The 13,114-nt window shown below is 38.3% G+C and overlaps 2 protein-coding genes across 3 annotated transcripts; both read left to right on the top strand.

Moving 5' to 3' along the window:
- Positions 1 to 2,624: 2,624 nt before the first annotated feature.
- dlb (deltaB) lies at positions 2,625 to 7,873 on the top strand. Its single transcript, XM_059550501.1, has 7 exons — positions 2,625 to 2,862; positions 3,013 to 3,252; positions 3,807 to 3,873; positions 3,983 to 4,240; positions 4,721 to 5,082; positions 5,513 to 5,729; positions 6,239 to 7,873. Exons 1-7 carry the CDS (start codon positions 2,809 to 2,811, stop codon positions 6,889 to 6,891), a joined length of 1,851 nt encoding a protein of 616 aa, XP_059406484.1. The 5' UTR covers positions 2,625 to 2,808; the 3' UTR covers positions 6,892 to 7,873.
- A 225-nt stretch (positions 7,874 to 8,098) lies between these two features.
- On the top strand, positions 8,099 to 12,126 carry LOC132140401 (protein phosphatase 1 regulatory subunit 14A-like). Of its 2 annotated transcripts, none has more exons than XM_059549188.1 (4): positions 8,099 to 8,362; positions 9,454 to 9,571; positions 10,349 to 10,381; positions 11,759 to 12,126. In XM_059549188.1, the coding sequence occupies exons 1-4, from the start codon at positions 8,313 to 8,315 to the stop codon at positions 11,921 to 11,923; spliced, it is 366 nt and encodes a 121-aa protein (XP_059405171.1). In that variant the 5' UTR covers positions 8,099 to 8,312; the 3' UTR covers positions 11,924 to 12,126. The 2 variants fall into 2 exon arrangements, with proteins under 2 accessions (XP_059405171.1, XP_059405170.1); XM_059549187.1 differs by having other exon boundaries at positions 8,101 to 8,362; positions 9,497 to 9,571.
- The last annotated feature ends 988 nt before the right edge of the window (positions 12,127 to 13,114 follow it).

The following is a 13,114-nucleotide window of genomic DNA, read 5'->3' as shown; positions in this document are numbered from 1 at the left end:
TAAATTATAGTTTTCCTTTTTTGTTGGGGGGGGGGGTGAAATGTCTCTTTAAGAAACAACAATCCTCTCTAAAAAATTTAATTGTGTCTTTAAATGGTAAGAGTAAGCATCACTTTCACTGTTTTCCTATTTAATTGACTCTTAAGCTAAGCACTTTTGAATGCTATATTGAGATTTTCTCTTTGGATGAGTGCTTCTCTTTCTCTTGTCTGTGTAGATGTCAGGGATCTAAAAAGCCTAATTCCTGATACCAGACTTTAACCCAGGCCATGCGTCAAATCTTAACTTGCATAGCTTTCATTTAAGATTTTAAACAATCTTGCATGTGATAGTCACAACTATCTCTGTTTCGTCTGATTTTAGTTGTTTTGCACATTATGTGGATGGGATAGGTAAAACACCTTTTATGCGATGATGTATATTAAATATGTAGCCTTGTCTTAGAATAAAGGCTTTTTATTCACTATGCGAGTGCCTGCATGTGGATTTTTTTGTGTTTTGCAACAGGATCTATTTTTGACACCTGAGATTTACTCGTTACTACATGACATTTATTATAAATAGACTTTGTTCATGGACAACAGTTTGAAGATTAAGTCTTGAGTTTGGGTCATCATTAACTGAAAGACCTTCTTCATAATAAAACAGGTGCGAAACATCAATGGCACAATCACTGTATTAATAGGCTACTGATCACAAACTTGCATGCTTGTTTTCCTCACCTGGTCATCTGTCCTCTCACCAACATTACAAAGTTTATCTCTACCAATAGGGTACATGAGATACAACACAGTATGTAGCATAAAATGGGCCTTTGTTCCCACAGCATCAACTTATTCCACTATAGAATCATATTAGCTGAATAAAGTGATTTTGTTTGCTTGCAGTGTCGGGGTATTTCTCCCAATTGACTGTTGTCTTCATACTTTGAAGAATCATTTACAAGTAACTGTAGTCTTTGAGACATTATATATGATGTATTTTAAAAGACATTATAAGTGAGGCATTGTGATTATGGCTTATTGAAAGGGTTCTGAGGCACGCGTCATTCATTACCATAACAACAGCAGAGCTCTCACGAGCATGAACAACCTCAAACACGCACACACACAACCATAAGTAACAATGAATGGATATGTATTCCATTAATTCCATTTAGTTTCCACAAACACTGAATGAGATAAAAATTTGGGTGCAGTTGTTCTTATATTCGATATTCCAATATTTTATATTAATCCTGCAGGCATAATACGGTGGGAAAATAATAAACAGATATATATGTCAGAAAATACTAGCCTGTAAGTTGTTTTTAAAAAAAAGTGGAATGGCTACAACAGATGCCGGTTGGGTGAGTTCGGACGGTTTGTGGCTGACAATAAGTGACCATGTGCCGCCTGTTAACATACAGCTGTTGGAGCTGACCCACACAAAAGCGTCATCATGATATTTCCCCACCCATCCTCCAGAGCAGCCTGAGCGTCTCTGCATAGTGCGCAACAAAAGACACACACACACACACACACTTGTGCCTGCAGACACAAAGAACATGGCAAATAAAAACTTATGGCCTCCCCCTACCCATGTGCCACATCGACCACACTGATTGTGTGTGTGTGTGTGTGTGTGTGTGTGTTTGTGTGTGTGTGTGTGTGTTTAGGGGACAGAGGAAATAATTGAGAACAGAAACATGTGCTGGATAGAAGTATCCTACAGTATACCACTCAGGAACCATAAAAATTGAAACTATGAACACAGGATATATTTTCACTGAATGATAAAAACATAATAGGCTAATTTAAAAAATCGTCCATGGTAGCCTATAGGCCTAATTGTTTATAGGATACCTAATCGGTTAGCATTTATAAAAATGAATAATGAAACCAATTTTTAACTGTGATTTTTTTTTCAAAATCACAGTCTCTTATACGCTTTTTATTTTCAAACAAACTTCCTTTATGATCACACCCTAATTGTACAATTACAAAATCACATTCTGAAGCATGTAAGAGCATAAGGTAAAATGGCTTAGGTAGGTTATATAAAGGTGCAATATAAGTAGCATATTTATTTGTTTTATTTTTATGTCTAGTAAGCATATTGTAGGCAACCTGCTGGGAATGTTTTCCACAGAGGCTCAAAGAAGACAGAAATCCACAGATAGTCCGTCTAATACAGCAACACATTAGGCTAATCTATGTATATAATTATGTGCATATATTCAAGGCGTACAAATAATAAACTAATTCTAAAATTCGACTTTGCAAAATTTGGGTTTGCAAAATTTGGGAATTGGGAATTTTGCAAACCGAAATTGCAAAATTTGGGTTTGCAAAATTTGTTTTTAAAACCTCACAAATAAAGGAAGATTCGCCAGGTTTTCATACTGGAGAACTCTGTCCATCTGCTCTGTATCACTGTAATTAAAATTCCTTGTTCTGATACAGGCAGCAGTGAGGATAACTTCAACTCTTAACTCCATCAACATCACTGCCACATGCAGCAGATCAATTTAATCAGGCCAATATTATGCCATATGTCCCCGGTGACGTCACGTGCAGGGGGGCAAGGCGTATATAACGGCACCCATTCATCAAGACATTCAATGAAGATCAACCGCACGCGCTGAATAACGAAGAGGATGAGTGCGCTTTTCTTCTGAATACACAGTGGACTTTTATGGACCTGACAAAGATTTTGTACCAGGAAATCTAACGTTTTTTTTCTTAATTTCCAAACACTTTGAAGCTGGGGAAGTAACGGATGAAGATACCAGTGTGTTATTGTAAAGTTGAGGATTAACTGAGCGAGATGGCGCATCTGTCTCTGTACTACTGCCTGCTGTCTGTGTCACTTTTGCAGTTGGTAAGGAGCCAGTTCTGGGCTTATACTTCGTTTATCATTTCATTTTCTTTTTAATGTGAGTTTATAGATGTTTGCCCCTAGGTATAGCCTAGTGTTCTGTTTATTTCCAAAAGTTCCAGAAGTCACATGGGTTTCTCTATTCGTGAACAGGTGGCTTCATCGGGTGTATTTGAATTGAAAGTTCACTCGTTCAGCACGACACGCCTTTACTGCAGGAGGACGCGAGACTGCAACATCTTTTTCAGGATTTGTCTGAAGCATTCGGAAGACGTCATCTCCGCTGAGCCTCCGTGCACCTTCGGAACCGGACAGACAAATGTGCTGCGAGCGGACCAGAGCTCAATAGCCAGCAGCGCGGCCATCCGGGTGCCTTTCCACTTCAAGTGGCCGGTAAAGTTGTTTACGCACTAGATTGACTTTAGTAAACAATATTCCAGTGTTTCATAGTGTATTTAGGAAAATGAATGTTCTTTACGTTACTGTCTACAACCTCAGATGCCCTTAAGTTTAACACTGTAGGACCATGAACAAGAACATGCAACAGTCTGGAACTGTCAGTTCATAACAAATATGACCTGATATTGAGAGAGTCGCTTTTAAAATTGTCCAAATGAAGTTTTTAACCATGCATATTACTAATCAAATATTAAGTTTTGATATAATTCTAGTATAGGAAATTTATAAAATATCTTCATGGAACATGATCTTTACTTGATCCTAATGATTTTTGGCATTAAAAAAAATAAAAAATAAAAAACACTTTTGACCCATGGAATTTATTGTAGGCTAGTGATACAAATATACCTGTGCGGTTTATGACTGGTTTTGTGGTCCAGGGTCACATATAAATGGAAGAGAATCGAAAATGTTTGCTTCTCAGTTTCAGCAAAGATGATATGATACATTTTTAACATTTAAAATAACATTTTTTTTTTTCTTTTTAGGGGACATTTTCTCTTATTATTGAGGCATGGAACGCTGAGTCTCCGAAAGAGCATCATGATTACACAGGTGGGCTACACAATGTGATGGAAAGCAAACATATGACATAAGAGTTTATTTTTTATCATTATTCAATTATTTATTCAAGCTTAAGATTTTTGATATTTTTCCACAACAGAGAATCAAAACAACCTGATCAGTCGTTTAGCAACACGAAGACGCTTGGCGATTGGAGAAGACTGGTCTCAGGATGTTCATTTTGGAGACCAGAGTGAGCTCCGTTACTCGTACCATGTTTTCTGTGATGAGTTTTACTTCGGCGAGGCATGTTCGGATTACTGCCGTCCTCGTGATGATACACTGGGACACTACACCTGCGATGAGAACGGAAACAGGGAATGCCTGGAGGGATGGCAGGGAGACTACTGCTCTGACCGTGAGTACCACCTGTGTGTGTCAGATGCTCAGAGGTCTGCTTAGCCCTTTGGGATTGTATGTCTAGGACTCTGAAAAGAAGCAGTCCCACTCCCTTTCCTGATCACTCTATATTTATGTGTGATTGTGGTTTGTGTGTTGGAACCTGAGCAGCAATACATCCCCTTATCTCTCCTATCTTTGCGTGCATGTGTGTCTGATGGAAGCTGAGCTGCTTCTCTAGAGCTTCTACACTTCTTTTGTTCAGCTCAACAAAGAAACCCAACAGATACATACTAGAGGGTCGTTCTGTGTGTGTGTGTGTGTGTGTGTGCGTGCACGTTTGCCACAGCTCAAAATACAAAAGAGTGCATTACCTCTGTCAGCTCACCAGCTGCTGGCCCCAACACTTAACACACCCATTCATCTGCTCTCTCCAGGGGGCGTGGTGTGTGTGTGGATGTGGTGTGTGTGTAACCCCCCTCTTTGTCTCCTCTCATAGCCATCTGCTCTTCGGACTGCAGCGAGCGGCACGGTTACTGCGAGTCACCTGGTGAGTGCAAGTGTCGTCTGGGATGGCAGGGGCCCTCCTGCAGTGAGTGTGTACATTACCCGGGATGCCTACATGGAACCTGCTCGCAGCCATGGCAGTGTGTGTGTAAGGAGGGCTGGGGAGGCCTCTTCTGTAACCAGGACCTCAACTACTGCACCAACCACAAACCCTGTGCTAATGGCGCCACCTGCACCAACACTGGACAGGGCAGCTATACTTGCACTTGCCGGCCAGGATATGGGGGCACAAACTGTGAGCTGGAGATTAACGAGTGTGATTGCAATCCCTGCAAGAATGGTGGTAGTTGCAATGTAAGACCATGCTTACATGAAAATAGTAGAACCATATTTATATACAAACGGTCATCAGTTAAAAGTATATACATAATAGTAAAACATTAAAATATAAATCAATTTAGAATATTTTAAATACTGCATGTATACTACACATATATATTTTATGTAACATGCTATTGTAGTAGATGCAGAATGTTGCATGTTTGTTCAAAAATAGAAAAATTTGCACACTTCGCTTCGATTAAATGTACTTTATTTTAAAATAATATTAATAAAAAAATTAAATAATGGTACAAATGTTTCAATCTGTGTGTCATAATTTAGGTTAAGTAAATATGTTCTGATGTGCTTTATGTGCACAGTGGCTTTTGAAGATCAAAAATGATTTGAGACCTGAATTATGTTTACACTTTGCTAATATCTGTATCTTTCTCCTTCTCTGTAGGATTTGGAAAACGATTACTCCTGTACATGTCCTCAAGGATTCTATGGGAAGAACTGTGAGATCATTGCAATGACATGTGCGGATGACCCCTGCTTTAACGGAGGGACGTGTGAGGAAAAATTCACTGGTGGCTACGTCTGCCGCTGCCCCCCAACCTTCACTGGATCCAACTGTGAGAAGAGACTAGACCGCTGCAGCCACAAACCTTGTGCTAATGGTGAGTGTTTGTGTTGGACAATGCATCAATAAAGTTTATTTTATTTTAAAGTGGTAGTTCACCCAAAGGTAAAAATTATGTCCATTTCTAACCCTCATGCTGGGTTTCTTACCTTTGTGGAACACAAAAGGAGAGGTTTCAAAGAATGTTCACACTGCTCAGACTCTCGAGCTCCAAAAAGGAAAATAAACAAAAGAACTAAAAATAATAAAAATAAACAAAATCAGTGAAATCAGCACATATTACCCTTACACTAAGTATTCTAACGGTTGTTTTATGTGAGGGGGAAAACTGCAATTTAAGTAGTCTAAAAACCTTGCTTGACAGTTGTGGTCACCATTCACTTTGATTTGATAAAAAACCCCAGCTTAAACTTTCCTCTAAGCGGTTTCAGCTCTAAATATTTGTACCCAACTACACACATGTACATGTGCTACTGTTACAGTATCTGTTACACTTCCTCTCTACTACACCTGCTCATATGTAACCTCTCCTCTCTTCTGTTGTAGGCGGTGAGTGTGTGGATGTGGGCGCTAGTGCTTTGTGCCGCTGTCGCCCTGGTTTCACCGGCCCTCGCTGTGAGACGAACATCGACGACTGTGCCCGCTACCCGTGTCAAAATGCCGGAACATGCCAAGATGGCTTTAACGATTACACCTGCATCTGTACACTAGGTTTCACCGGTAAAAACTGCAGCCTCCGAACAGATGCTTGTCTCACAAACCCATGCCTCCATGGGGGAACGTGCTACACACACTTCTCCGGCCCAGTGTGTCAGTGTGTGCCTGGGTTCATGGGTCCAAACTGTGAGTTTCCTGTTCAGGGAGGTGTGGAGCTGATGGCCCCCCGGGTTGGACGGACCTCACCTTCAGCGGTGGCGGTGTCATGTGTGTTAGGTGTGCTGGCTGTGTTTTTGGGAGTGTGTGTGGGACTGGTTGTGATCAGGAGGAGAAGGCATAGACTGCGCAGACAGCAGTTATGCGATTCAGTGTTTAATGATTTGGAGACGGTGAATAATTTAGACCGGCAGCTCTATCCCTATGACAGAGACTACAGTCAGGTGAAACCCTGCAACACTGAGGGCAGAATTTCATTGGCAGCTTCTCACACACTGCCTGCCGGGCAGGACTTCCTGTGGAGTGCTGGAGGAGGTCTTAGATAAGGCAGCACACACTTGTACATGCATACACTAATGTAGACAAGTGAGCATAAACACAGATACACAAACTCACATGCAGGGATAAGAATTGGATGTAGCACTTGCTTTTATCTTAATTATTATTAATGAATGAATGAAAGAATGAATGAAGTATGTAATGACTGAATAAGGGATTGGACCTTTGCCATCTGTGTAGGTGGAATAGTCTGTAAACCAAAAACCAAAAGAAATAAACTAGCACAATGTTGCGCTGGGCTTTGTGAATCTATATTTCCATATGAGGAAAGACACAAGCCCTGAACGCTGATACAGACTTAGGTTGCAGAACTCTATACACAGAGAACTGATATCTTTATACAAAGATAAAGAAGTGAAAATAACTCTATACAGAGAGAGCTAAGTAAGGAAATACCTCTATAGAAAAAGAAAGAAGTTAAACTGAAGGGCAGGAATAGGTGTTCTCTAGTCAAATTCTGGGCTTTGTATAGGACTTATTAAAACAACCTTTTCTCATATAAGAATGAGAATCAATTTTGTTTATTTGGCAGGATGTTTTAATAAAAATAGTAATAATAAACTGTGTGAATAAAATGTGACAAGAAAGGAAGCAAGCAACAGTCAGGAATATGATTACACTATGTTCTTAAGACCAAATGGTAAGATTTTGCTCCAGTTTTGTATTGCGTATTAAGCAGTGTGTTTTCTTCCTCACTGACATGGGGAAATGTGTCATTGGTTCTTAAATGTTAAATAAATAAAAAAATCAGATTTTCTTCGGTGGGGTTTATGTCTAATGAATGTTTATTTCTTTTGCCAGATGTTTCCTATTAATTTAATCCTAAATGTATGCCTAAGTTTCTATTTTGCATTTTTGTACTTTTGCTTTCAATCATTGTCTTGTCTTTGTAAAGAATTTATGTTAATTTATTTTGTATATGTCTTTGTTACTTTAATGAAAGAAATAAATTATATGAGAAACACCTCATTCTTTGTTCTTTGACTGATTGATCATTAGAACACCATTTCGTTTTCAAAATTTAGTATTTCATATAAATTTTTTCCCACGTCATTTTAATATATCTTTAAATATATCATTAAATCGCAGAGATGTCATGAATGTACCATTTAAATAGCAGAAATTAAGTAAAAAAAAAAAAAAAAAAAAAAACGAGCATTTGACATTGTACATCCAATCAAGCTGAGAACGTGCCATTCAGAGTTCAGCTTCTTATGTCCGCGCTGCGCGCTCCTCCAAGCGCTCATTCTTTCTCAGACAAGCAAAGCAGCAAGTAACATGGCTGACGAGATAGATACTGGAAATTCCTCGGATTTAGACAACGCTCGAGAGATGGGGATGAACGTGCATAAACGCCAAACGCGCGTTACGATAAAATACAACCGCAAACAGCTTCAGAAAAGGTTGGATGTGGAGAAATGGATCGACGAAGGGCTGGACAAACTGTACGAGGGCAAGGTGAGTGTAAACACGCATCCTCACAGGTGCAGCCGGTGCAGAGTTGATGCTCGCTACAGGTTAATTCCCTCTAGAGAGAAAAAAAATATTTTTATGGAAATCTAAACGATAGCGATGCATTTCCAAATGCTGTGTAGACACATGCTGTGTCATTCGTTATTTTGAAATGTTTGACTGGTGAAATGTGCCACAGTTCCTTCTCTAAGAAGTTGACCACAAACGTTTTGTACATGTAACTCTTAAAATCATGTTCAAATACGAATATTCACTTACTTTTCTCCAGTAAATTCATAAGTATTTTCATTTCTGAATAGTTAAATGTAGTTAACTTAACTTTAGGTTGTAATTTTGTTCTGTTTTAAAGTCCATGCACATGTATGCATGGCTCAGCTTTTGCTTTACAAATGCTTGTAAAGATCATAAGTATCTAAAGAATAAGAATTATACTTCAAAGCATGAAAAATAAGTAGGCCTACATGACATACACACATTATACACCACTCAATAAAAGGTTTTTAAAGTGTGTTTAAATCTCCTTATGCTCCTTTAAATGTAATGAGGGGAGACATTGTTAATGTAAGTGTAAGATGGATGCTGTGACAATAATATATCTGACAGAGCAATATTAGTTGTTGGATAATGTTAGATATGTTGGCTGCCTGTTAAAGTTGAGAAGGACCGGGCCTCTGGAGGTACTAGTGCAGGGTCTGCTTTCTCTCCCTCATTTACAGAGGAGATCACTTGGTTCTATCGCTACCTTACATGGGCACCCCTGAAAAACAGTCAACGGCAGCAGCAGACAGGAAGTTTAAACAAGCTGTGTGTAGTGAGACGCTGTCCCACAGTAAGAGACGGCAGAGATTTCTCTCGAGAATTGTGCTATTTGATCTGTTATCTCAATTTCCTCCTCAGCTTGTGTAGGAGAACGTTTCCCACTGAAATTATGGAATATTGAGAAGATATTCTGAGATACTGAAACTGTGGGCTGCTGAAAGGTCAATGGGATATAATGGACAGAGCTGGAATATGTGCATGAATACTGTGGTTATGTCAAATTTATGGTGTTTCTTTTCTGGAATGGTTAATTTCAGGACCGTGAGTCATTTTTGTTGCTTTGTTTTGTTTATTTTGGAGGGCATGCCAGAAGAAGTGAACATTGATGATTTGTTGGATCTCCCAAGTGATGAAGAGCGAACGCACAAACTACAGGTCCCATAATCCTCTTCTCTCTCTCACGCACCACATCCTGTGCTTAGGCCTTGCCATATTTAGGTTTACATTTATGCATTAAACTAATGCTTTTGTCTAGGGTGACTTACAAAAGAGTGACAAAAGCTATTTGTCAAAGAGCTAGCAATATTCATATAATATACAATGTCAGCTTTATTAGGCAACAAGATGCAGGAGAAATGCAGAAAATAAATAGAAGTGTTTTTTTCCCAATGCATTGGGAAAATCTCTCACAAATGGCAGGAAAATTAAATTAAAATAACTTCTAGAGAAGAATAAAACCGCTTTAGTAAACATTTCTGATTGTGTGCTCCATTACAGATTAGTGCTCTGATAATACATTTATTAATTTATTCAAAATATTAGCTATTTTTTTCCATTTTTAAAGTTTGTATCTCATATGTAAATAACATGTAGAAGATAGGACCATTGACCTTGAAGTCAGCAGCCTGACATTCTACTTTTAGATGAAGATGGTGAGTGGATGCCAGAACTTTTATACCATGTCCCTTGACCTGAGTATTTGCAGGGACCCGCTTTTTAAAAAAATGTCTCCGAAATGAGGCCTACTATAATTTATCTGACTGACAATACAGAACCATTTAAGGCTTTATATTCTCTACTGCATGCACATTAGTTTACAGAGTTGTAAATACTCTTAGTAAAATTGACTTAAGCGAATTTAATTAAATTACGTTAAGATAAAGTCATTGAAAATGACAATCAAGAATGAATTTCTTTACGTTTGTTTTACAGGTTCTTCTGCAGACCTGCACCAATAGTACTGAGGTACTTTTCTGCAATCCTTCCATCCAAAAAAATCCTACTTGCTTTATTTCTATCTTTGTCTACTCATCTTTAGTACCCCTCTCTTGTTTTTGCGTCCTTCTGTTACTCTACCTCTTGATCTCTCTTTCCCGCTCTCTCTCCCTCTCTCTCTGAGGAACGCTGCAGTGGCTGACACTCCCTTCCACGCGTTTCTCACAATGAATTAATGATTTGTTCTCTTTCTTTCCCCATGCCCCTACTTCTCTCAATACAAAGCCATTCTTTCATTGGGGCTCTTTAACGATGTTCACTCTCAGCCTTTTGATTAGTGTATGTACATGATTGTTACTATGCAAGCATGCGCAGAACAATGTGTGCCTCTGGGTAAGCTAGTGTTGAACTGCTGACACACCATGGAAAATCAGTAGAGAGGATCGTGGCATTTAGCTCATACACATAAACATCTGAAAAACACAATCAGTTTTCACATTTGAGACCTACCAGGGCACAATTCTCAACATTTTCAGTCTGATTAAGAATATGTTTTTGCTTTGACACATGCAAGACATCCAGAGGAATGGGGAACAAATGAATTTTGGAGAGATAACTTTTAGAATGCTGTGTCATTAGATGGTGCAAAAGACACGAGACGCGCACATCTGTCTGGCTTGTTTACATAGAAAAACAATGGAAGAGTTGTGCACTGGAATGGAAAAAATAATTCTGTGTGAATGGCCACTTATAGTGTAAACAAAAACTGCTGATTGGTTCACATACACATCTGCATAATATATTTAAGAGTTTTTGATAGTTAACTCTGAAGAACCAGGAAAAATAAGTCAAGAGAATTTCTGCATGTTATATATTTTACAGCATGTTTTCTATATTTTGTTTTTCAACGTGCTCTAATTATGTAACTATTGCTGTGTAATGATTAATTGCGGTTAATCGCATGCAAAATAAAAGTTTTTGTTTACATAATATATGTGGGTTTGCTGTGTATATTTATTATTTATATATAAATACAAACACATGGAAGTTATACATAATAAATACACACATTACACATACATTACTTAAACAAAAACATTTATTTTGAATGCGATTAATTGTTTGACAGCACGGTATGGAACATACCTAATATTACACAAGATTATGATCAAACATTAAATCGACTATGTAATTAGTATTTTGAATAAACTAGTTTGTGTAACAGAAACACGTGACAGTAATTTGAGCACTTACAAAGTTTTACAGTACGTTGTCCTGAATTGCAATGTGCAAACATTTACAAACTTTTTCATGCTTATTATGCACAATTTCTTCTAGCATGTTCACTTAGATTAAGGTTATTCTGTGTGTGTGTGTGTGTGTGTGTGTGTGTGTGTGTGTATTCAGGCTTTTATTGCTGAGCTTTTGCAGAAGCTGCATGGTCTCCATAAACAGGAAGAGCTGCAGAATGAAGGAATTGAGCATCCCTGTCTCCACACTTATCCCCATCACCATGGCAACATCCAACCTCACAGAGGCAAACATCAACATCCAACACATCAGACACTGTGATTTCATCCAGTTTGGATAATTGCACTCACTGGACTGAGCTCCCTAACACAGATTCAGGACACACATATGATGTATCCAACTAGTTAAGCAACTCTGTAACTGTTAGGTGTTTGTTTACAAACTCATGTGAGTGGTATATTAACAGTGTTCAGTTGTAAAATTCCTCATTACTGTTGGCAACTAAATCTATGCAGTAGCATTAATTTGGTTGCAGGGTTCTTGGTTGCCTGACTCGGTTTGGATTGATTAATGAAACTAGCAGTATGCAAGTTTAACATGGTCATATTGGTTGTCTTCAGGTATCTTCTTTCCCACAAATTCACAATACTTTACTAAAACATGTTAACAATCACAGGGAAGTAACAAATCTGAGTAGTCATTATATATATATATATATATATATATATATGTATGTATGGTCATATTGTCAAAGTTAATAATGTTCATGAATTGAAGATTTCATGAAATAAGTGTTTAATAAAAGTAACAATTATTTTGAATTTGTGTGTTGTGTTAATGGCAGGTGAAAGAGCATCTAGATGAGCTGGGGTGTGCTGTAGTGTATCGTCCACCAGAGGGAGAAGTAATACAGAGGCAGACACGTGCACTTGTCCAAATTTTTGTGCCTCTCACTTCTAGATAAACACTAAAGATCTAGGTCTACGTGACACTAAGGCAGATATCGATGGTGGTGGCTTCTATTTATGTCTGTGTTTTTGCTCCTACAGCTCAGTGCGAAAATATGAAAGTAGTTGTATTTTTAGGTTAGGCAAAACTTGTCTGTCAAGTTTCTTAATTATCCAGGTCATAGACTGTTGAAGGACAGTGGTTCTCAACCTTTTTAACTCCAAGCCCATCTTTGTCTAAGATGATATTAAAAGGCCCTCATATCTAACCTGATATGTACCACTAGTAGTTCTGTTGTAATAAAAATAAAAATAAATACAAATTATGTTGGTTAAAATTTTTTTTGTGTGTTTTATTTTAGAAATTAAATTAAGACTTAATATGTGCCCCCCCCCCCCCCCCCCCCCAAGGAAGTTTGCTAAGCCCCCCTAATGGGCACAAGATGCCTGTCTGTGAACTACTGTTTTAGTAGATTCATTCTAGTCAACTGGATGTTCTTGAGCACTAATCTAAGAGGCCAGTGGCCTTTGTGCAGAATAATGCAAATTAAAAACCATTCCTAAA

Source organism: Carassius carassius, chromosome 5 (genome assembly GCF_963082965.1).
Source record: "Carassius carassius chromosome 5, fCarCar2.1, whole genome shotgun sequence".
Lineage (NCBI taxonomy): Eukaryota > Metazoa > Chordata > Actinopteri > Cypriniformes > Cyprinidae > Carassius > Carassius carassius.
This window is presented reverse-complemented; position numbering and strand designations above follow the sequence as displayed.